We start from the raw sequence: 24,545 nt of genomic DNA on the forward strand, positions 1-24,545 counted from the left end.
TTTTTTTACTGCACAATTGAAAAGAAAAAAAAAATTAAATTGGAAGACATATTATTTTAGATTATAATTTCTATAATGTTTTAAATGATTTGGTGTGATATGTGTGTGTTGATATGTTATGTGAATAAAAGAAAAATAGATTTGATTTACGTTTCAATTGAAAATGAGTAATTAGTTAATGTGTGGGAAACAAAATATGTTTAGTTACTATAAAAATTATAATATAAAAAATAAAAATAAAAATTGATTGGATGATTATTAGAAATGATATTAGTATATATAAATTTGCATGACCGTAAAGTCATGATTATAGTTCATGTTGATTATATATGTGATGATTCTTGATCCATCCGACAAACTCCGAAAATATTATGGGGTCCTTTTGTTGAGGCGATTGGATATGGGACGCCACGACAAGCTAAGGCCGTCCTACTAAGAAAAGAAGAACATGACTGACGTTGGAGTTTTAACACTCCGATTAGTTACATAATCATGACCTTCTCCTGTTTTTCGACTGTCAACGAAGACTTGGACATTAATGCGCATTAATATGACTCATGACATATTAATGCGCATTAAATGCGCTTGTCGAGGTAATATATGTGCATATCCATTCACCCTGAATCGAGCTCGACATCAGCTTGTAAGGTCGTCCTCGTTCATGTGGTTTGCCGAGGACGAGCTTTCTAGTGGGGCTCATGGTTCGGGGCCTCCTTGTTTCATTGGGCCCAAGTGGATTGGGCTTCTTTAACGGGTTGCGCATGGGTGACATTTGATACCCACATCAATTATAATGATTATTATTTTGTATGTAAAATAATTAATCTTTAATTTTTCAACATTGAAAAATGTAATATTATTCTAGTTTCCATAAAATGGTGTAAAATTAATTTCCAATATTATTAACTACTAAAATATATTAGTAAAAATAAAAATATTATTTAATGAGTTTAAATTCAAATATTAATTAAATTAAACATTAAGGGGTCTTTGTAATATTTTAAAATAAGGAGTTCATATATAGTTCCATACTTCCATCTAACCTTAAGATATCATAATGTAATTTCCTGAATATTTAGTTATAGATAAACATATTTTTTTTAAGTCAACGGTCAAATGGCCAAATATTATCTAACACAAGCATGCATAATTTTCAAACTAAAGCGGGTTCAACTGTAGTTCACCCCTTAATTTTTATTATGTCGCTTAGATGTTATTGATATATAAAGTTGGGGAATAAGAATAAATAAAGTAATTTACAAGGGCTGATATAGTATTAAGGAATAGTTAAGGCAGATAATAATTCTATATATTTAGACTTGGGCAGCAAGGATCTGACGTTTAAGAATTAAGAGGATAATTATAAGATTAAGTAAATTTTAAGGAGAAGACACGTATTAGAATCGACGAGTCATCTTCTCCCTTCATCTTCATTCTTTAAATATAATTTATCAATATTAACATTCTATAAATTTACTTGAAGACCCAAAACAAAGGACAAGATTGTAAAGTCAAAAAACTTTTCACACAAAATAGGAAATTCAGTAATATATATTTACTTTATTACTAGGAAAAGGGCAAAAGAGGAAAAAAAGGAAAAGGAAAAAGCATTCACTATCGAGAGGGTAGATCGGTAAAATCCTATCCGACTGAAAGATTTGAAACTACCAAGGGGCCCAAGCCCCCCCAACTAGAAGAAATAAGAGGTAGGTATTCCGCGTCACAAGGGCTTCTTTCACTTTCCTCTGTTCTCCGTTCCCACTGTTTTTGAATATTCCGTTCACCGGAGCCCGAATATTCCGTCTGGGGAGCACTCCTCCCTTCTTCTTTTACTGCTTTTGGACGACTCAACCGTCAACATTTAGAACGTTAAACACCTTTCATTTTGGTTTTTTTAAACCCCAATTCTCACAAATTTTACATTAGGGTTTCTTCCAACTTCCTCAGAATTGAAATTAACGTTTGAAGTACAAATCAATACGGAACAAAGGTAACGATGTTTACCCCGAAAAGGCAGTGGCCGGGGGCACCAATGACACCGAAGACTGAAGTGCGCGCAACGCCGAACCCTAGTCGCAAAGATAAGATGGTGGCTTTTACCGACGGGACTCCTCCACCGCCGCCGCCGACGAGTTTTTTGAGCGCGAATGGGAATACAGCTCAGGCGGAAAATATGGAGGATTGGAGGAGGTTTCATGAGGTCGGACTGTTGGATGAGGTTGAATTGGAGCGGCGCGATCGTGAGGCGCTGGTGGAGAGGACCCAAAGGCTTGAAAGAGAGGTTAGACAGAAATGAAGCATAGTTTGTTTTGTAATTTTGCAACTTTTTTCTTATTAACTTTTCGAAATTTTGTTTTCCACAAGTGGTATTTTTTTTTTTCTGTTTCATAATAGTACATTTGTATCATCTATTAGTCTAATTTCCTTTATGGATATTATTACGATCAATCGTGAAACTTAGATTATCGACCTGTTTGAGGAAAAGTATATGTGTTCATTGCTAGCTAGTGCTTGTTTATTCAATTAATGAGGAAACAAAGTTCTTTGCCACCTATAGGCTCTTATGGGGTGTGGGGTGGGGGTGGGGGTGGGGTGGGGGGGGTGTCTTGGTGCTATGCTAAACATTACAACAATTTTTTGATGATATACGACATCACATAATTCTACAACTGAAGAATATTATGACTTGTAATAATAACCAGTTAAGAGTGAGCCGTGCGATCCTCTATCCTATGTTTTACATTTTTTTAGTTTGGAGAAGATACTAACTAGTGAAGAAACTTTGCGGTTGCAGATGGTAATGAAATATTTAGCATTTTCCAGGCAACGTTCAAGGATCATGTAGCTAATAGTATTTGAAATCTTAAGAAATTTTTGCTTGAAAATTCAGCATTTATCGAACCTGAACTGTTTATATGTTTCGGAATTGTCAAGAATTAGATATTCCTGCCTCCATATATTGCATATAATTTTTCCTCTTCTTTATTGTATTGTTGCTTATCCGTCCATGTTTTATATGTTGATATGTTCTAATTACGAGTCTTATATTTGGATAACAAGAGTGAATTCAAGATAGACGGTGCTATAGTTTTCTATAATTATCTAATGTAACAACAACTTTTTGTTTTGTATTATCGAAGTTATCCATCACCATCCCAGAAGAACGAATATTGACTTGTACCTTTGGTTAGTTAACACTAGTTTATGCATCTATCTCCTTTGGTCTCCAAGTCTTGTTACAAAATTTCACAGTTGTTGCTTCTATATTCCATGTCATTTTACGTTCTAAATTGAATAATCTGAGTGCATTTAGCAGAGAAAACATGTTTAGATTATTCCTTGTAAATGGTTAACCTCCTTTAGGATTGTTATAGGCTACTCAGGACTAAAGGGTAGGGGGAGAAAAGAGAGAAGTTTATGGGACCAAGCTCTTAAAAGTTACTCTCACTGTATATTTTACTTTTCTCTCGGATATAGGATTAGTATAATTAGTTTCTTGTTGGCAATCCAGTGGAAGCAGATGTTTGGGTTGTTGCATGCTTTGCCTTAGGTTTGTCCATTGTAACATATCAATTGGTTTTAAGATTAAAATGTGGATTTTTATGTATTTTAATTATTCGTAAAGGTGCAGTCCTATATGTCTTAAAAGTTACGTATCTTGTCTCGAATTGCCATCCTTTGGTTTTGTAAAAAGGTTATGGAGTTGTTATGCAACTGTGATTTGGTTTCAAATTCTTACATTTGAAATCGAGAAGTTCTTAGCCATTAATATCGAACTCATTATTTTGATGTCTATTGTTTAGCTGCTCAAGCGTTGGCTTGTTCAATCATTAAATGAGCTGTAAAATTTTCAACATGAATCTCTGCAATTCACGTGACAATACATTTTGCCGTATGGTTCTTTTTCTTTTTCTTTTTTAGTATTTGTTGGTTTCATTTTTAGTGTCTGTGTATGATGGTTTTAGTTTTAAGTACGTTAATTCAAGTATAGGCCCATTTTCGTTCTGCATAATTATTTAGAACACTATTGCATTTATTTTCACTAAGGCAGAAACGACTAATGGATCAAATTCATTAAGCCGCTGGAAGTGGCTAGAAAATATTTCAGCAGTCATTTGGGTGTACTAGGTTTCTGGTGATCCCTTTTTGTACTCCCCTTTCTGGTTTCCCCAGTTATATAACCCTCGAGCCTAAAATTTTGTGATATTATTATTGAACCAGCAAATAATGTGAAAAGAAAAAGTTTCCTTTTCCATTTCTCTAGCGTTGGTACTGCACCCTGAGAATGTCCAGATTGAGAAAAAATGCTAAGATGTGCACGCCTCCATGTGTGTGAGCAAGCAAGTACAACATATATACTATACTCCAATATTGTGTTTTTCAGCATAACGTCCTGAGGTTATTTCTTCATATTTATTTTTCATAACAAAATGCATCTTTCCTTTTCCCTGCTTGTCTTTTCTGAATAATTCGTTCTGCTAGAAGAATGTCAATAAGGACCTTTTATCTTAATAAATGCACAATGAATTGGGTGTCTTTATTTAGAGCGCATTAAGGTGCAAGGTGTAGCTCTGAGTTTTGAGTTTAATATTTATTTATTTATTTATTTTTTGCTTGGCAGCTCTTCGACTATCAGTATAATATGGGACTGCTGCTAATTGAGAAAAAGGAGTGGACTTCAAAACATGAAGAACTTCAGGAATCTATTCAAGAAGTGCAGGAGCTTCTCAAACGTGAAAAAACTGCTCATTTGATTGCAGTTTCTCAAGTAGAAGAGCGGGAATCAAATTTGAGGAAGGCGTTGGATGCTGAGAGACAATGTGTGAATGAGGTGATATATTTTCTTCCGCACGTACATATTGGTTTGTGATTGTTTATTCTCCTCAAAGATAAATATGCATTGGCAATTGTCCGACTGTGCATTTTCTTTGTCTTCTTTCAGTTGGTCGATGGACTGTGTTTTCCTAATATCTTAAAAATATCTTAACAACTCTAACACTTGCTGAAAATACTTGCTTTCTGCAGCTTTCGAGGTCCCTACGTGATATAGGATCCGAGCATGAGAAAATCAAGATGACATCAGCGTCTAAGTTGGCTAATGCCAATGATTTGGTAGCTGGAATTGAGGACAGGTCTTTAGAGGTGCAACAGAAGTTGCTTTCTGCTGATGCAAAGCTTACGGAGGCAAACAGGAAAGCTTTAGAACTGGAGAGGAAATTGCAGGAGGTTGAAACAAGAGAAAGTGTTTTTAAGAGGGAGCGCATGTCCTTTATTTCCGAGTATGATTAAATATTTGATGTTCAACCACGATATTATTTTAGTAAGTTTGTTAGCTCGTTTTTTTTGTTTTAATTTATCCTTTTGTATCATCTTTCCAGACGGGAAGCGCATGAAGCAAACTTTTTGAAACATAAAGAAGATATGCGGGAGTGGGAAAGGAAGCTTCAAGAAGGGGAAGAGAGACTGTGTCAGAATCGGAGAAATATTAATGAGAGAGAGGAAAAGGTAAATGAACTCAGTAGGATGTTAAAGGAGAGAGAGAGGGAGCTTGAAGACGAACAGAAGAAGGCTGATTTGGCAAATTTGACCCTGAAGGAGAAAGAAGACGAGATTAATAAGAAACTAGCTGAGCTAATTGTAGAAGAGGACGTGAGTTTTTGAACCATTTCAATGTGCAAGCTATATTTCTCCAATGTCTTTAGATGTTTAATTTTTATTCTTTTTGCAGAAAGCTAAATCTGTCAGAAGTAATCTAGAGATGAAGGAGAAGCAGTTAACTGCGTTAACGGAGAAGTTGAGCTCTAGAGAGAAAGTGAGTTGCTTGCTCTTGGTTTGTTGCAGAGTTATTACATTTTTCTGCATTCGTGATAGAGACTGTTTTACCTATGGGCAAGTTAGTTGACATCCTTCATTAACGAAGATTGGGCTGTGCCTTCTTAGTGATTGTCTTTGTTTTTTTCACCAAGTATTTGGGAGTTATCAATGTAGGGTTTGCATTGGAGTTATCACTACAGATCTTGCATGCTCATCACCTGAAAGAATAATTACTTTCATTGTTGTAATCGAGGTTTTAGCTTCCCATTTATGATTTCAATTTTTAAAGGCCTGATGCACGCACATGAAACCTCTTTATCACTTTATGTCACCGAAAGTGTGACTTGTCACGATGAATTCACTCACTGCTTGCTTGTTCACGCTCGCAAAAATTAATCGACTTATGATGCTTATCTGTTTAGTTTTTCGAAGAGATTTATGGATTCAACTTTCAGAGATAACTTTCTCTGTGGAACTAGGAGATATCATATTATGGTTTCTCGTTGTTTAACTGTGTAGTGTTGTTGCTTCAGTATCAATTATACTTCTCTAACCAATAAAGGATCATAAAAACGTGAGATTGCTTATAAATTATTTTGATATGGTATGCATTTTTTTTATTATTACTTTTTGTTGTGGGGGGTGGGTGGGTGTGTGTGGGGGGAGGTATCAGTTGGAAGTCTGATTTATCTTTCTGTTCTTGCAACTAGTTCCAATTTATACAGCTGACTCTCAATTTCGTTTTCAAATTTGCTATCAGAGTTGCCAATATTTGACCTTAATATATGTTCTATAATAGGTGGAGCTTCAGAACCTTCTTGATGAACATAGATCTGCTTTGGACATAAAAAAGCAGGAATTTGAATTGGAAATCGAAGAAAGAAGGAAGTCTCTGGAGGAGGAGATTAAAATTAAACATGAGAATTTGGTTAAGAAGGAGAGTGAAATCAACCATATGGAGGAAAAATTGAGAAAACAGGATCAAGCACTGGAAAAGAAGTCGGACAGGGTTAACGAGAAAGAGAAGGACATTGAATTAAAGTTGAAAGGCTTGAAGGAAAAAGAGAAGGCCCTCAAGCTGGAGGAGAAAAATCTGGACTTGCTGAGGAGAGAAACAGCTTCTGATAAAGAAAGTCTGCAAATTCTCAAAGACGAGCTTGAGAAGATGAAAGCTGAAATTAGTCAGAAGAAATTGGAAATTCATGACGAAAAGGAAAAGCTTAGTGTCACTAATGAAGAGAGGAAGGAGCATAACCGTTTGTTAATGAATTTAAAACAGGAGATAGAGAGGTACAAACATGAAAAAGATTTGCTCTCTAAGGAAAGTGATGATCTGAAGCAAGACCGAAAGAATTTCGAGGAAGAGTGGGAGGCCCTCGATGAAAAAAGAGCAGAACTGACTAGAGATGCGCAGCAACTTGAAGAGGAGAAAACCGAAATTGAAAAATTGAAGTCCTCTTTAGAAAAGCAATTGAAAGAAGATAAAATCGTCACCGAGGATTACGTCAAGAGAGAGTTGGAGGCTCTTAAACTTGAGAAAGAATCATTTGCTGCCACAATGGAGCACGAGCAGTCAATGCTATCCGAAAAATCCCGACACGAGCATGACCAGTTAGTTCGTGATTACGAAATTCGTAAAAGGGATCTCGAGGCAGATATGCTGAATAAGCAAGAAGAAATGGAAAGATCTTTGCAGGAAAGAGAGAGAGCGTTTGAGGAGAAGACTGAGAAAGAACTTAGTAATATCAGTCGTTTGAAGGAAGTTCTGCAAAAGGAAACGGAAGATATGAAGGCAGAGAGGAGCAGATTAGAGAAGGACAAACAGAGCATTACCTTGAACAAGACACAACTCGAAGAGCAGCAGCTCGAAATGCACAAGGACATTAACGAACTTGGTGTCTTAAGCAAAAAGCTTAAGTTACAGAGGCAACAATTCATCAAGGAGAGAAGCCGATTCTTTTCATTTGTCGAGACGCTTAAGGATTGTGAAAACTGTGGGGATAGGGCGAGAGAGTATATCTTATCTGACCTTCAAATCACAGACAAGGAGGAGGCGTCTCCACTTCAAGCATTGGGTGAAGAACTTTTGGAAAAAGTTTCTTCTTACAAATCGAATGCTAAGAAAGATGCTCTTTCTGAGGAAGATCCTAAATTGTCAGAATCTGGTGGGCGTATGTCTTGGATTCTTCGAAAGTGCACTCCGAGAATCTTTAACTCGCCTTCTCCTACCAAGAAAGTTCAAGAGATGCCTCCTCAAAACTTGGACCAAGCTTTGACTGATACACTGGTCAATGTTGCTGAAAATGTTGGAGTATCCAACATGCCAGATAATCATGAAGTTCCAGAAGATTCTCAGAATTCAGGGTTGAAGAATCGTCGACGGAAATCGAGTAGAAAATTCGGTGGGGTCCACAGAACACGTTCTGTTAAAGATGTAGTTGAAGATGCTGAAGTTTTCTTGAGAAGGAAATCGGGAGACGTAGAATTGAATGAGGAGCAAAGTAAGGATGAAGAAAGCCGGGGAGAGTCTGGCCTTGTTGGGAAAGCAGCTAGTGCTGTTCGAAGAAAGCGAACACGTGCACAGTCTTCTAAGATGACTGAGAGTGTGGATGCTGATTATGACAGTGAGGGTCATTCTGAAAGTGTTACTGCAGGTGGCCGAAGGAAGAGGCACCAAACAGCTGCTCCAGCTGTACAAAATTCTGGGCAGACACGTTATAATCTTCGACGTCATACGGCGTAAGTTCGTTATTCCCCTTTATTTGTTTTACTATGTTAATTGAAACTACGTCTCTTTTAAGCTGATGAGTCATGCTGGGTAACTAGAATTGTGCAATTTTGAATTATATCCATTTCTCCATCCTCAAACTGAAAATTCGACCCTTTGCATCCTCTAAAACATATCAATAGAATTCTCGAAGAGTTATATGAGTTATTTATATATCAATCAGTTTTATTAAGGGGAAAATACACTTGGCAGTGGAGACGGATATGAATTATCACAAACCATAACTCGTTCAATAAAATGTCGAGGATTGAATAATCAAAGCTTGTGAAAATGACTAGGAATTGATAGTTTCTTGAATCTTTAATCAGGCAGGTAGTTTTGGTGCTTGTGTAAAGGCTATGATGCAAGCACATGAAATGGTAAAGCAGATGAATTTAGGGGATTATACTGCGAGGAGATATGCATATTTGAAGTATGTTATAATTGTTTTTAGTTCTTTATCCAGCTAATTTCTCCATTATTTTATCGAAGAATTGAACTTTGTTTGTGTAGGACTGGGTAATAGTTTTGACACCCTTCTAATATCCTCCAAGCACGATCACAGATTTCTTCATTTATTCGCGATAAGAACTATAGTATTTATGTTGCATCTCTATTTTCCGGGCAGTGTGTTATACGGGAAAAGATTTGTGGAACTTGATTCCATTAGTTTCATCTGAATTCGGTTCCTAAGTAACTTATCATCTGGAAAAGTAGAAATATTTCTAGTTTTTGGGACCTTTCTCTGACAAGCTTGCTTAATGAATGAGAACATGGTTAGTTAAATTTCACAACCTCTTCAACTGAAGCTACACCAAGTCCTGTAAGACAGCAAGTCGAAGCAGCTAAATGTACTATTGGGACCTTTTAGTTTTATATGTATATCTGAAAATACAAGGTATACTAAATTCAATGTATATTTATGTTCAGAAAGAGCAAAGGAGTAGCCATTTCAACAGACAGTGAGAGAATACCAGATAAGGAAGTCGGTTATGCTACCGTATCTCGAGATAACGAAATTACTTCTGCGCCCCCAGAAGAAGTCACCAGTCAGAAAAGGAGCTCTGCACAGTTGGTGCAGGTTACTTCTCGTAAACAGGCCCAAATGGTCTCGGTCGAAAGGGTAGTCAGGGTATATATATCCTTCTCTCCCTCGGCATTATGTAATGATTCTTGGCATAACAATTATTTTCTTATATTCACTTTGTTCCTCGTTTTGAAATGCAGTTTCAGGCAGGGGAAAACTTGGATGAAAATGCTGATGCAGCGAAATTGACAGAGACAGTCGATTTGAGTGAGGAGGTGAGTGGTACTCCAGAGTACAACACCGGTGATGAAGAAAACGAAGATGAAGAAGGCGATGAATATGCTCCTGGTGAAGCTTCCATACCTAAAAAACTTTGGACATTTTTCACATCTTGATCCCCTTTTGATTACATGTTGTAGTTTGTCTATTTTGTAAAACACACTTTGTGGTGTATTAGGGAACCTTTAGAAATCCGAGGATGTTTTTTTTTTTTTTTTTTTTTTTTTAATTCCTGTAGAACCCTTTGTTATAATCTTTGTAATCAGGTTTTCACATTTGTTTTTTCAATAATTTTTTTTTTAATTTTTAATTTTTATTTTTTATTATGGAATTAGGATTAATCCATTCTTGATTAGTAGTGGAAACATGGGTCAATAAATATTACTGCGCTGTCTCCTAAATAAAACCACAATTAATATTTATGTCTCCAATAAGGCATTATGGTCGGGAAACTACATTTATGCAATTTCCAATTATATAATAAACTGATAATTGGATATAATTTGTGCATTATATAAGTGGTCCAAACTACTTTTAACCTATTGGTCCAAACACTATCCAGTTTTCTCTCTATTTAATTGCTTAATAACAGTTTGCACCCTTAAAATGCAGTATTTTGGCACTTTGCACCATTGAAAAAAATTAATAATATTTTGCACCCTCGAAACACAATAAATCATTCGCAATACATCATGAATTGAATATTTAAAACTTAATGATGGTAAGTAATTTCATTTTTTATTGGTTTTTTTTTTATTTTCAGGTTGTAAAATAACAAATTAAATTATTATTTTCTTCTACCTTCAACATAATTTTGAACATACAAAATGCGAAAAAAATAACATAATGGCTGAAGGAATTTTTGTTCATTTTATTTTTTCGTAAAAATATTTTTTGTGAAATTGTTTTTTTAATATGTTGATGAGATGTATTTTTATTTTTACACTTTGTAGTTTCGAAATGATTGATAAATATAAAACCAAATTGATTTGACATTTGACATCCTAAAAATATACTGCTAAAAATATTAAATTTTCTTCACTAGCTTTAAAAATTAATTCATGGTGCATTATGCATGAATTATTGTGTTTTGATGGTGCAAAGTGCTATTAATATTTTTTAAGGGTGCAAAGTGCAAAAAACCACATTTCCAAGGTGCAGAGTGGAATTAAGTCCTATTTAATTGTGAAATTTGGATTAGCACGAAAAAATTAAAATAAACAAAACCCTTATCCGTTAGATTAAACCCTTATCCTGAGATAAATGTATTGTACAAAAGGACATAAATTAGCAGGAAAAAAAATGATGAAAAATGTGGTAATAAATGTAATTAAGCAAAGTTGGTAATGAGACAAGTGGAGAAAATGACAATACAGAGTGTTAGGGGGTGGGGGTGGGGGTGGGGGCGAGATTAGTAGTGTAGAGTTTGGGGGTAGCCCTACGCTTTGCCAGTGGTCCTAAAACTTCTCTTAATAACACCAAAAGCTTCCATCTTTCATTAAGTCCCAATTTACACCATTTTTTTTTTATCTCTTTGGTCCCCCACCCCTCTAAATCATAGTACACACACAATGTGTGTCTGTGTGTTTTTCTGGGTTAGACACATGCATATTACACGCACAATTGCACATGTATGTGTGTGTATATACACACATACATAATTTTATGTATAATGGTGAGGGTTTGGTGATTTAGGATGAAAAGCTAAAAACATGTAGAATTAAGTGATGAAAATAGGATTTAGGGTTTGGCTGAACTTATTTTAAGCAGTTGATAAGCTTTTACGTTTGATAAACTGTTTTAAGAGCTGATAAGTTGTACGTTATGTTAGTTTAGAATTAATTTCGAAAGTGTTTGGATGATGAACTTATAAGCTATTATTACTCATCATAAGATCTTAAATGAAAATGTGGGGTAGATGTCTTTTTTTTTTAAATATCTTATTTGCTCCTCAATATCTTATTTTTTGGATTTTTAAGATCTATTTTAAAAATTACCAAATACTTTGGAAGAACTTATAAGCTCTTAAACAACTTATAAGCTTTTTTAACATCTTATAAGCTACAAGCTACATGCTACAAGCTTAGCCAAACACCCACTTATGGCCGATTGGCTAAGCTTATATTAAACAACTGATAAGCTCTTATATCTGATAAGCTAATATAATTAGAGTTGTCGTATTTTTATAATTCATTCTTAAAGTGTTTGGATAATGAGATTATAAGCTATTTTTACATATTACACGGTCTTAATTAAAAAGTGGGGAAATTAAAATGCATTTTTTTAGAAAGATCTTGTTTGTTATCCATCAGCTTATTCTCTGAATCTGTAAAATATTTTTTCAAAATATATTACCAAACTATTTTGAAAGAATTTATAAGCTTTTTTTAACAACTTATAAGCTTAACAAAACATCAAATTAATGTTAGGATGGAAAGTGTTCAAATAAATTAGAAAAGTGTCATTTTTCTTTAAAAAATTACAATTTAGAAGCAAGAGATCACCTTCATTGTAAAGTTATTTACCTTTTTTCTTACATCATTTTGGTCTTGTGGATATTAGATGACATCCTTAGAACATGTTGTACGGTTAAATAGTGACAAGCATCAAATAATATACCGTCGTTCTGAATTTACTTCTTTTCTTGAAATACATAACTTAATGCAGAAAAACAAAATCCCTTTTAGAAATATAGAATTTATTTAGGAAGTCTTGGGGGACAAAAAATCAAATAATTAAAGAGTCACAATCACAACGTTGTCTTTGAAGAATTATTATTATTATGGAGATCAAACTGCAAAAATATCCTTGTATAATCTTCAAGTAGCGAAATATCCTTGTGATAAATATACTAGTAAAAAGTCTCTCTATAATTTTTTTTAAAAAAATAACACACTAGAATCATTGTGATTTTAGTGGTTGAACAAAGATGAAAGGACATACATACCCTTCAATAAAATGATATGAAATTAAAATAACATAAAATAGAAGCCAAATTGAATCCAAAATAAAGTAAAGACCAAATTGGAATTTATGCTAAATCTCTAAAAATTATATTAGGGACTTGATTGCAATTTCCCCAAAAATCATTGCTTGGAATACCTCCTCCACCACTCTAACCTCCAACTAAGCACACATACACCATTTTCTTCAGCCCTCCGCCGCTTGCTATGCCGCCTCTTCATCCCTCCGCCGCAATTTCCAAATCGAAAAGCTTATGAGTAGAATTCAATTGGAGTGGTATGAATATGACTTTCAGATTTTCGAGGTTAAAGAGAGGAGAGGACATGGGCATCAAGATTTGGTGATAGCGACGACGATTGGAGAGCAACACGGTGGAGCAGCCCATGGTGGAGTGCGGTGGTTGTAGGCGGCTGGACTCGGGACTCAAACTGATGGTAGAAAGATGGTTGATCGAGTGTTATAGGGGCAATTCTGGTATTTTAGGTCTTAAAATCCATTACCAATCGCTTATCCCGCGAGCGTGCCACACAAAAGTGTACTCGAGAGATTTTTCCTTTTGACTAAATTTCAGTGGGGCTCTTTTTGCTAGTTCATATAACAAAATAATTTCCACTATTTCGAGATTACAAAGGAGTACTTGTTGCAATTTACTCTCATTGTAGACTCTTGTTCTCCAAAATCTTATAAACTACTTTCATCATTATTAATTCATAATACAACACTCAAAAGTAAAATTATAGCTCAATAAAAAAACCCATTAAATATTATTATTAAGTTATTTATTTTTTGTTTGGATTTGACAAAATTGACATTACGTAAATGACATGCAGTGAAGTTATTAACCCGGAAGCCCATAATTAGCCGGGAAAAAAGTTGTCCATACCCAATCCTTTTGTCCTTTCCATTACATAAATTCTTTTTTAAACCCAACACCCCAAAAGTTGAAAAATAAGCTACCCCAAGACAACCAACTACCTTTGTCTTCCATGCATTTCCATGCCCATCTCCACTTTTCTCTCATATTCCAAATTAAATTAAAAAAATAATAAATAAATAAAAATAAATAAATAAAATGGTCCCCTGTCTCACCACCCCCCACCCCCAGCCCCCTACAAAGCCTTTAATCAAGAAAACCTAGACAAAAAATCCAACCATAAATTTTCCCAACTGCTTAAAACATTAACAGGAAATCAAGAATCAAGAAATCAAGAAATCAAGAATCAAGAACCAATCTTTTCTTTGATAAAAGCAAAAAAATTACAGACAACCCTTTTAACGGTGGAGATTCAGTAATTTAAACCCACCTTTCTCCATCCGTTTTCCACTGTTTGTGATCTTATTATTGACATTACCATAATTGCTCCCCCCTTTTTATTTATTTCTTTAATTTTAGGGTTTATTGCAGCACTACTGACACAACTGCAATCTAAACTTTTTGAGCTGCAAAGAAACCCTAGAGCTAAGCCCTTCTTCTGCTACACCTCTGCCACACTGTTTGTTTTTACTGTGTTGTTCATTTACTACCTTAGCCCTTCCTATAAAACACCCCCAAGAAAGAAACTTCCACCTTGTCTATTTTCTTCCCTTTGCAATTTTGCCAATTCTTCACTCACCCATTTTTTCTCCCCTTTATTCCATTCCCTTACTTCCTCAAACCCTTTTCATTTCACTTCTTTCTTGGGCTTATTCTTCATTGCTTCATCTTTCCTCTGAAACTAAAAAGACTCCATTTTTATACATATATAATTTTTTTTTTGGTTACTGACATGAAAAAGATCAGATTTTTAAGCTTCCCAATTCTTGTTTTCTTCATAATTCATCTGTACGGAGCATGCATTAACGGTGAAGATGAAAGTTTAGTGGTGGCTGCTCCGATGAAGAAAACAGAGCAAGATGCTCTGTTTTCTGCTATTCAGGGTTTTGTTGGCAAATGGTGGAATGGTTCAGATCTTTATCCAGATCCCTGTGGCTGGACTCCTATACAGGTATATATTCTTTAATCTTTATCCAATTTTTTTGGGATTTAATTCAGCCAAATTCAGAATTACGGGCTGTAATAAAATTTAAGTGTGTGTAATAATTTTTCTCTGGTTTCTTGCTTTTTGGAGATTCATGCAACTTTTTTAGGGTTTCAATCAGTTGTGAGGGACTGTCAAATCTCAACCAGAGGAATCATTATCTGGGTTTTTCTTTTTATTATTTATTTTTATTTATTTTTAGTTTGTTGATTGGTTAGAATAATAGCCCACACAAAGTCATTCATTTGGTGTGTAGGAAAAAAAAATGTAATGTACACTTTTGTTTTAACTAAAAACTTTGTCGTTTCTTATATTTTTGGTATTTGCTCACTTTACACATCTTCTGAGATTCCCATTGGCTATTTCCAGTTTTATTCTCTGTTCAAAAATCAGATCTTTATTTTATTTTATTTTATTTTTTTGCTTGTGAATCTCACCATTGTTTCAAGATTCCATTTTTATCCCTTTTAATTTCTCTTCTTGGGAATTAAATGAGAAGTAGTTGCACTGTAGCACATTGCCCTCTTTCCATTTTCCTCAAATATATAATTTTCAAATACTAAACAAAAAATTAATCCCATTTTTCAAATTTTCTTGATTCTTATACAGGGTGTTTCTTGTGATCTATATGATGGATTTTGGTACGTGACCGATTTGAGCGTAGGCCCGGTTCATGAAAACTCACTCAGCTGTGCCGAAAATGTCGAATTCAGCTCTGATTTGTTTTCACTAAGGCATCTCAAATCCCTTTCCTTCTTCAACTGCTTCGTTTCTTCTTCGAACCCCGTTTCGATTCCTCCTCAGAATTGGGATTCTCTTTCGGCTAGTCTACAATCGCTGGAGTTTCGATCCAACACCGGCCTAACGGGGGGCATTCCCGTGATTTTCGGTCACCTCACGAATCTCGAGTCTTTAGTGCTAACCGAAAATCGACTAACCGGCCAACTACCGAACATTCTTGGCAAGTTGATCAACTTGAGGCGATTGAATCTCGCCGGAAATTCGTTCGAAGGCCAAGTTCCGGATAGTTTAGGAGGGCTTAATCGTCTTTTGATTCTCGACATGAGTAGAAACCAACTCACCGGAATTTTGCCCTCAAGTTTCGGAGGGTTGAATTCACTATTGAAGCTCGATTTGAGTAACAACAAAATCGAAGGAAAAATCCCGCAAGAAATCGGAAATTTGAAAAGTTTGACACTTTTGGACTTGAGCAATAATCGATTATCCGGTGGATTGACAAAATCAATTCAAGAATTGAGTTCTCTGCAAGAATTGGTTCTTTCGAACAACCCTAGTGCAGGTGGGGATATAATGAGCGTCGAGTGGAGGAATCTGAGGGGGCTAACTGCATTGGACCTGTCAAATATGAGCTTGACAGGTGGCATACCGGAGTCGATTTCCGAGCTGATAATGCTGAGGTTTTTGGGGCTTAATGATAATAAGCTCACGGGGAATATTCCGTCCAAGATTGCTAGTTTGCCGAATGTGGGCGCGGTGTACATTCATGGGAACAATTTAACGGGGGAGATTAAATTTTCGGAGTGGTTTTACGGGAAGATGGGCAGGAGATTCGGTGCGTGGGATAATCCGAATCTTTGTTATCCCGTTGGATTGATTGAGAGGAAGGATAATGTGCCGGTTGGGGTGAAACAATGTGAAGAGGAAGTTATGAGATTGTATGATTCCAATTCCAATTCCAATTCCAATTCCAATTCCAATTGGAATGGGAATGGGAATAGTGATTCCAACCGAATTGGTTCTTGTTTGGGATTAGTTTTGGTGGTTGCGGCATTGATGGTTCTATTCTTTAACCTTTCCCTTTAAGTGTAGCTGGCAGAACTTCTAGTGCAGGAAAAAAAAAAAAAAGAAAAAAAAAACCGAATCTTGATATTCGGGGGATTTGATGTTTCTACATATTGTGTACTTGTTGTATATGTAAATTCTAACAATTCTGTATCGAAGGTGAACTCGTTGCATTTCTAACGTTAAACCACTCGATCGAGGGGGGCTGGCTTTAGATTTCCGAGTTACGCGATTAATTAATTATATATATATAATCTTATTTCATATTTCGCATTTATATTCATAAGTAGTCTTAAAGTTTCTTATCCTTGATTGTGTAATATTGCAATATTAGCAATATATTTATATTATGTTGCAATTGACACACCCACATGGGTGTGTGTGTTTTTGTGTGAAGTAGATGAACAATTAATAAACGAGCTGAAAAGGAAGGATCAATATCTAAGATCAGAACCATTAATTAATTAGCTAGCTAGCCTGTAATTTTCTTTTGGCTATATCGCTGGAGTTTCTACACACTTGCATGCAGTGATAGTATACATGCGGGTGCATAGGGATTCAATGTGGTCCATATATGTGTGTGTATGTATATTGTTATGATGATGATGATGAGAGTGAAAGTGTGAGGACCATATGAAGAAGATAGAAATCATTCAATGTGAAAATGGCCGCATCGCAGCAGATCATTCAGCCTGCGCTGTCAGCTCTGATTTCTGTGAGTTTGGCTCTTTCAAATATTTGTTTATCTAGGCATCAATTACTCGTTTCGAACCGGAACCGAAACCGAAACTCAATGCGATCACTCTCATCCCTCTCTCTTATTATTAGTTTGGGTTACCTGTTTTGCCCGTGTCGATTTTTATATTTTGGAAATTGCTATCTTTAGCCATTTTTTGGGTTATCTATGTTGGGAAAATTGGTTAAAAATTGAGTCATGAACATTTTTTTATCAATGTTATAGTATGGTCTAATTGATTATATAAATCAATTTTTGGATTAGATTAGTTTAAAACCAATTTTGTGGTGAATGAAAAATTACTAGTCCAAAATATAAGGAAAGTGAGATTTTAAGTTATTCCACATTGGAAACGTAGAGAAGTACTGAGCTATTTATATATCTCAATGTTGGTCCAAAGGACTTAATGTTATGTGTTTCGAATCGTGCCCGCACGCGCCGCCGTCAGGGCGGGACGGACAGATCGGATTGGATTTGGGCTTGGGCCCAAATCACTATATTTTTTTGGACCAAAAACATTAGGTCATGGGCCGTCAACCAATTGGACTCTCCTACCTCTCACCCCATCTCGAATGGTGTTGCTGAACGCAAAAATCGGACTCTTAAAGAAATGATGAATGCAATGTTAATAAATTCGGGTTTACCTCAGAATTTGTGGGGGGAAGCACTCCTCTCATATTCTTAATAAGATACCGCACCGAGAAAAGAAAGAAACCTCTTATGAATTATGGAAATGTCACAAACCATCTTATAAATATTTAAAAGTGTGGGGGTATTTGGCTAAGGTAGAAGTACCTAAACCAAAACAAATAAAAATTGGGCCTAAAACTGTTGATTGCATCTTTATTGGTTACGCTAACAACAGTAGTGCATATCGATGTTTAATACACAAGTCTGATGTTCTTGACATGAATGAAGGCCCAATCATTGAATCAAGAAATGTTGCATTTTTTGAGGATATATTTCCCTATAAAGAAAAACCAGCAACTAGTTCTAACAAAAGAACATATGAAACTGCTAATGGTGGTCTTCAAAGTGATGAAGAACCTAGACGAAGTACTAGGGCAAAAATTGCTAAGTCCTTTGGACCGGAATTCCTAACATATACTATGGAAAATGATCCAAGGACCATAAAGGAAGCTTTATACACTCCCGAAGCGCCGCTTTGGAAAGAAGCAATCAATAGTGAAATTGATTCGATTATGCAAAATCATACGTGGGTATTGGTTGATCTACCTCCGGGAAATAAGTCGTTAGGCTGCAAATTGATTCTCAAAAGAAAGTACAAAGCCAATGGCTCGATTGATAAATACAAGGCAAGATTAGTAGTCAAAGGATTTAGACAAAATGAATGTCTAGATTTTTTTCATACTTATTCGCCCGTAACGAGAATCACATCAATTAGAGTACTTCTAGCAATTGCTGCTTTGCACAATCTAGAAATTCACCAAATGGACGTTAAGACAACCTTTTTAAATGGTGAATTAGAAGAAGAAATATACATGGAACAACCCGAAGGGTTTGTTGCTCATGGACAAGAGTCCAAAGTATGTAAACTTGTGAAGTCACTTTATGGACTAAAACAAGCTCCCAAATTTGATAGAACAATACTAGCAAATGGGTTCAAACTAAATGAGTGCGATAAATGTGTATACATTAAAAACACACCAAATGAATTTGTACTTATATGTCTCTATATGGATGACATGTTAATTATGGGCAGCAATCACGATATAATCGTGAAAACTAAGAAAATCTTATCGACACATTTTGACATGAAAGATATGGGTCTAGCCGATGTAATTTTGGGAGTAAAAATTATCAAAAATGACAATGGACTAGTTCTTACTCAATCTCATTATATTGAGAAAGTACTACGAAATTTTAAAATGTTTGATTGTCCACCTGCTACGACCCCAATCGATTTGAAAATACACTTAGGCAAGAATCGTGGAAAACCAGTGGATCAACTGGAATATTCTCAAATAATAGGCAGTCTAATGTACGTCATGAACTGCACTCTTCCGGACATTGCTCATTCGGTTAGTAAATTAAGTAGATTTACAAGCAATCTTGGAAATGACCATTGGAATGCACTAACTAGAGTACTTAGATACTTGAAATATACTCTAGATTTTGGTTTGCATTGTACAAGATATCCATCTGTACTAGAAGGCTATAGTGATGCTAATTGGATATCCGATACTAAAGATTCAAAATTCATAAGTGGTTACGTTTTCACTATAGGTGGAGCTGTTGTGTCATGGAAATCTACAAAGCAAACATGTATAGCTCGATCCACAATGGAATCGGAGTTGATAGCTTTAGATAAAGCTGGAGAAGAAGCGGAATGGCTTCGTAATTTCCTAGAAGATATTCCGTGTTGGAATAAACCACTGGCGGCAATATTGATACATTGCGATAGTCAATCAGCAATTGGAAGGGCACACAAGCATGTATAATGGTAAGTCTAGACACATTCGCCGACATAATACCATAAGGCAATTGATCTCAAATGGAGTAATTTTATAGACTATGTAAAGTCTAAAGACAATTTAGCGGATCCGTTGACTAAAGGTTTACCAAGATATCAACTACAATGCCTATCTAGGGGAATGTGATTAAAACCCATCAATTAAGGACAATCTTAGTGGTAACCCAACCATGCTGACTGGAGATCCCAAGAACTGGTTCAAAAGGGACAACTAAGCTAAGAAAGTTCAGTCAAGCACTAAGGAACTCATTCATGCGAAAGATAATAGTGCTACCTGCAGAAAGGGTAAATGATAAACAAACGCTTTTAATGATTCCAAAACCTTATAATAAATGTGAGGTATTGGCAGGATACTTTTAATAGGAGATCACCTATATAAGTGTATGAAGTGAGGGCCGCATCAAAATTTGACAAACACTTATGAATCCAAGATGTGTGTCCAAGGCCAAAACGGACACAATCATGAGAACTAAGGAAATGTGAGAATAGTATTGTGTGGGTTGCATTGTCTTGGTTTACACGAACAGCTGACAGTTCAAGACATCGCGTTCACAACTCAGCCTAGTAAATCCAATGTAACTCCACTACGGAAGGTTCAAAGTTATATGCTACCTATCCCAATGCAATCCTATTCGTGGGAACTCTAGAGAGAATCGACGTCCTCGTGTTCATTCATGTGGGGGATTGTTGGGAAAATTGGTTAAAAATTGAGTCATGAACAATTTTTTATCAATATTATTTATTGTATGGTCTAATTGATTATATAAATTTATTTTTGGATTAGATTAGTTTAAAACCAATTTTGTGGTGAATGAAGAATTACTAGTCCAAAATATAAGGAAAGTGGGATTTTGAGTTATCCCACATTGGAAAAGTAAAAAAATACTGAACTATTTATATATCTCAATGTTGGACTAAGGGTCACGCCCTTTGGGCATTCAACTTTGTTTGTGAGAAAAACCTATATGTTATGTGTTTCGAATCGTGCCCACACGCGCGCACGCGCCGCCGCCGTCCATCTGGCCAGCTCGGCTCGTTCGTTCCCGAAGCCCATCTCGAATGGTCTGGCTGGTTTAAATTGGTGCGGCCGAACCAATGCAAACCAATCGGCTCAACTCGAAATGGTGCAACTATTCGGCCCAAAAGACTACTTTTCAAACCTTACAAATAGACCTCGTCTTTCCCTCAATTCCTCACTTCAATCCAAAAACAGCCTACTGCATATTTAGCCTACCCTCTATAGATTCTCTCGAAAAGTTCTACACAATGTACAGTTCGTTGTACTTGGGATTTGAAGTGCTCATATTCCAAGTCTTTGCCGTTGTATCTTGGGAGACGATTTCCGTTCAAACCGTTAGCACTGTTGCGGGAAAATTTCGTCTTAAGGATAAAGTCAATTCACCTCGGCAAACATTCATTTGTAGCAGAAATTTCCAACAATCTATAGACAGGTTTGGGGTCAAACCCAAACCCCACCCTCATTGTGTGTCGTTTTAAAAAAAAAATATTAAGTTCTTCACACTAAATAATACAAAGTAATTCAATTTCCGTCCCACCCTCTATATCTTTATATAATTTGGTTTATTGCAACTAATACCCACATGTAATATCGAATTGGTAAAAAACTACTCTACATTATTTTGTTTGTAAAAATCGACCTATTATTCAATTTTTTTTAGCACACAACCCCTAAACATGTACTAATTGCTAAAGAAAATAAAATTATAGAGGATTTTTGTCGATAAAATAATATAAAATAGTTTTTCAACGATACCATAAAACACATGGATACTAATTGCAATAAGCTCCTAAAAATATATCAAAGTAAAGTGCCACCCTACATATGTAGAATTCTAACATACACTACCCACATACGATTTGGTTTTATTCTATGCTACACACCAGATGACATCGGTAGATTTTTACCATTCATATACACACAAATACTCATACATAGCTGTGTGTGTAGATCAACGGTAAAATATCACCCAGTATAGCATATAAATAAATAACCATACAATTCATACTCATATTTTTTTTCCCACTTAGACAGACACGTCATTTCGGATCTTTTCCCATCTTTTGCTATTTATGTAATAATTCTTATTTTTTCCTTTTTAAGTAATCAACTACCTAATTTAGGGATAACTAATCAAAGCTTTAAATGATTTATTATTACATACAATATATATTTTAATTAAGTCTTATTGATTTATATGTCTATAAAAATCTACCAGTTAATTCTAACAGATAAATTGTTCTATCAAGTTTTATGTTTCAACAAACATTTGTGTGCAATTTATAAGTTTGTAAAGCATTTAAAACACACAATATTTAACATGGCTATACAAATGTGCCCTACAACAACCATGGCATGCAAACAAGGGTTCACTGGTCAAGATTTATGCATACAATACACGGACTTAATAAAAACACTAAAGACGTTCTTTTTATGTATTTTGTCGTTCTTGCACACCACTTAAACGTCTTGTTATTCCAGCAAACTCGGAATCCGCACTCTAGGACTCATGGCTGGTCTGACGTATTTAGGGGCCGGGGCGAGAATATAAATTACAAAAGTTGGCATGATGAGTTTGATTAGAATGTTTAATTCATGTTATTTCCTTTTTTCTGCCTGAATCAATTAATTATTTTATTATTACATTAATGAATAAATAAGTAGCTATATAACAAAGTCAACAATATACTTGTTGGCACATTGTTATATAAAAATTAAGAAATTACAAATGTTTCACAAAAAGATACACGGTTTCATGATTTAACTGTACATCTACAATACATTTTCATGATTATTTATATATTTTAACATTATTAAATTTATATCTTAAAATTAAAATAATAGAATGACACTGTTACAAAGTGGACTACATTGCCGGCCTGGCCCAAAGAATTATGCTGAATTTATTAAATGGGTTTTAATTGTTCACACAATACTCGTAACACGTTGTCCGTTGATTTTATTTATTGAAATTAAATAATATATGATATCTTATCTTATATATAAAAGAAAGAAACGCTGGATAACTCTAAAAAAAATTCTAATGGTAATAATACTACATTATTAAATTTTACTATATTAGTGTACTATATTTTCGTATTATGCATTAAATTGATTATTTTTTTCACTTTTGAAATAATATCCCGTGCATCGCACGGGGAAAAATACTAGTATAATAAATATTGAGGGACAACTGCATTAACCAATGTATTCTACTTTATTTTATGGAAATGATAAAATATTGAAGATATTTTATATATTTTTTTAATGTAAATTATTTAATCACCTATCAAAATGTATTTCGAGTTCAAAAATTACAAGCATTTGACCAGACATGTCCAAACAACTTAATTAACCGAACCTTCTTTCAAATATGAAATTCGTTGAATAAAAAAATAAAGTAAATTAGTTGTATTGATGCCCCACTTCGGATTGACAAGAATCAATTTGATTATTAAAATAATAATAGTCACTCGAGTTTCGCTCGTTCTATAACAAGACTTTACAGATATTGATATTTTCGTTTTCAAAGTTAAATAAAATATCACATTTGATAAGAAATAAAAATCAAAATTCAACATTAGTAAACGTATTAAGCTGTCTAATTAACATGAAATATATTTTTTTTACTAGACTTTTGTTCATTAGTGTAACTAAATTCTGTAAATAAGTTGTGTATGTGTTATGGGATGCATCTACTCATGTTTAAGTTTTTTCTTCTGTGCATTTTTTATTTAATTGTTGCTTATTAATACATGTAAGTAGTGCAAATCACTGTCACCGTTACTGTAAGTTTTATTTTAACTAAACTGCCCAAATCACCATCACTTTTACTGTTGTTTTTCATAAACTATTTTGTTAGCGGAACTTTAGATCTAACGTCAGATCCAGAGCGAGATATGATACACAGACTTTTAACAAAAAAATAAAATTAATTTGTTTCTAAAGCTCTAGAAAATATTTTTTAGAGGCTTTCAGCTAATTTCCCATTTTATTTAATGCTAATTCAAGTGCTCATAACACAACAAATATGCACACCCTTTTGACAAAGTCTTGTATTATTTCTTGGTGATTACTCATTTCATCAATTAATAGGACTTACATTCCGTTCTCAACAACCCCATTTTTTAATTAGTCACCGAATTTAGCTAATTTTACCATATTAAGTTTTATTAACCTAATTATAGTTTGACAAATGATAAGATATACTTACGTAGTAGTTAAGTATACTTACTGGTCAAGATTTTCCTTTATCAGTTGACTTGAAATATTAAATTTTATTCTACCTAACTTATATATATATATATATATATATATATATATATATATATATATATATATATATATATATATATATATATATATATATATATATATATATATATATATATATATATATATATATATATATATATATATATTAATATTATTTGAATTTTTAATGAAGGATTTCAAATGAGTGTGTGTACATAATGTGAATTATAAATTTCAATATAATGACTTACAAAATAGATTAAAAATTAGATTCGGAATATAAAATCATCGTAGAATGGATTTTCCTACATGATATTCTCATAGTATACCATTCACAATAATTATATAAAAAAAAACTCAAAGAAACGAA

At 34.5% G+C, this 24,545-nt stretch overlaps 2 protein-coding genes across 2 annotated transcripts; both read left to right on the forward strand.

Moving 5' to 3' along the window:
- Positions 1–1,643: 1,643 nt before the first annotated feature.
- LOC105967567 (nuclear matrix constituent protein 1) lies at positions 1,644–10,197 on the forward strand. Its single transcript, XM_012992171.2, has 8 exons — positions 1,644–2,281; positions 4,622–4,831; positions 5,026–5,279; positions 5,379–5,649; positions 5,729–5,812; positions 6,614–8,553; positions 9,512–9,713; positions 9,809–10,197. The coding sequence occupies exons 1-8, from the start codon at positions 1,997–1,999 to the stop codon at positions 10,001–10,003; spliced, it is 3,441 nt and encodes a 1,146-aa protein (XP_012847625.1). The 5' UTR covers positions 1,644–1,996; the 3' UTR covers positions 10,004–10,197.
- Positions 10,198–13,972: 3,775 nt separating this feature from the next.
- Positions 13,973–16,941, forward strand: LOC105967607 (uncharacterized). Its single transcript, XM_012992213.2, has 2 exons — positions 13,973–14,836; positions 15,479–16,941. Exons 1-2 carry the CDS (start codon positions 14,618–14,620, stop codon positions 16,691–16,693), a joined length of 1,434 nt encoding a protein of 477 aa, XP_012847667.1. The 5' UTR covers positions 13,973–14,617; the 3' UTR covers positions 16,694–16,941.
- Positions 16,942–24,545: the final 7,604 nt, after the last annotated feature.

The sequence above is a fragment of the Erythranthe guttata genome, chromosome 12 (assembly GCF_056151865.1).
Source record: "Erythranthe guttata isolate IM_541 chromosome 12, IM_541, whole genome shotgun sequence".
Classification (NCBI taxonomy): domain Eukaryota; kingdom Viridiplantae; phylum Streptophyta; class Magnoliopsida; order Lamiales; family Phrymaceae; genus Erythranthe; species Erythranthe guttata.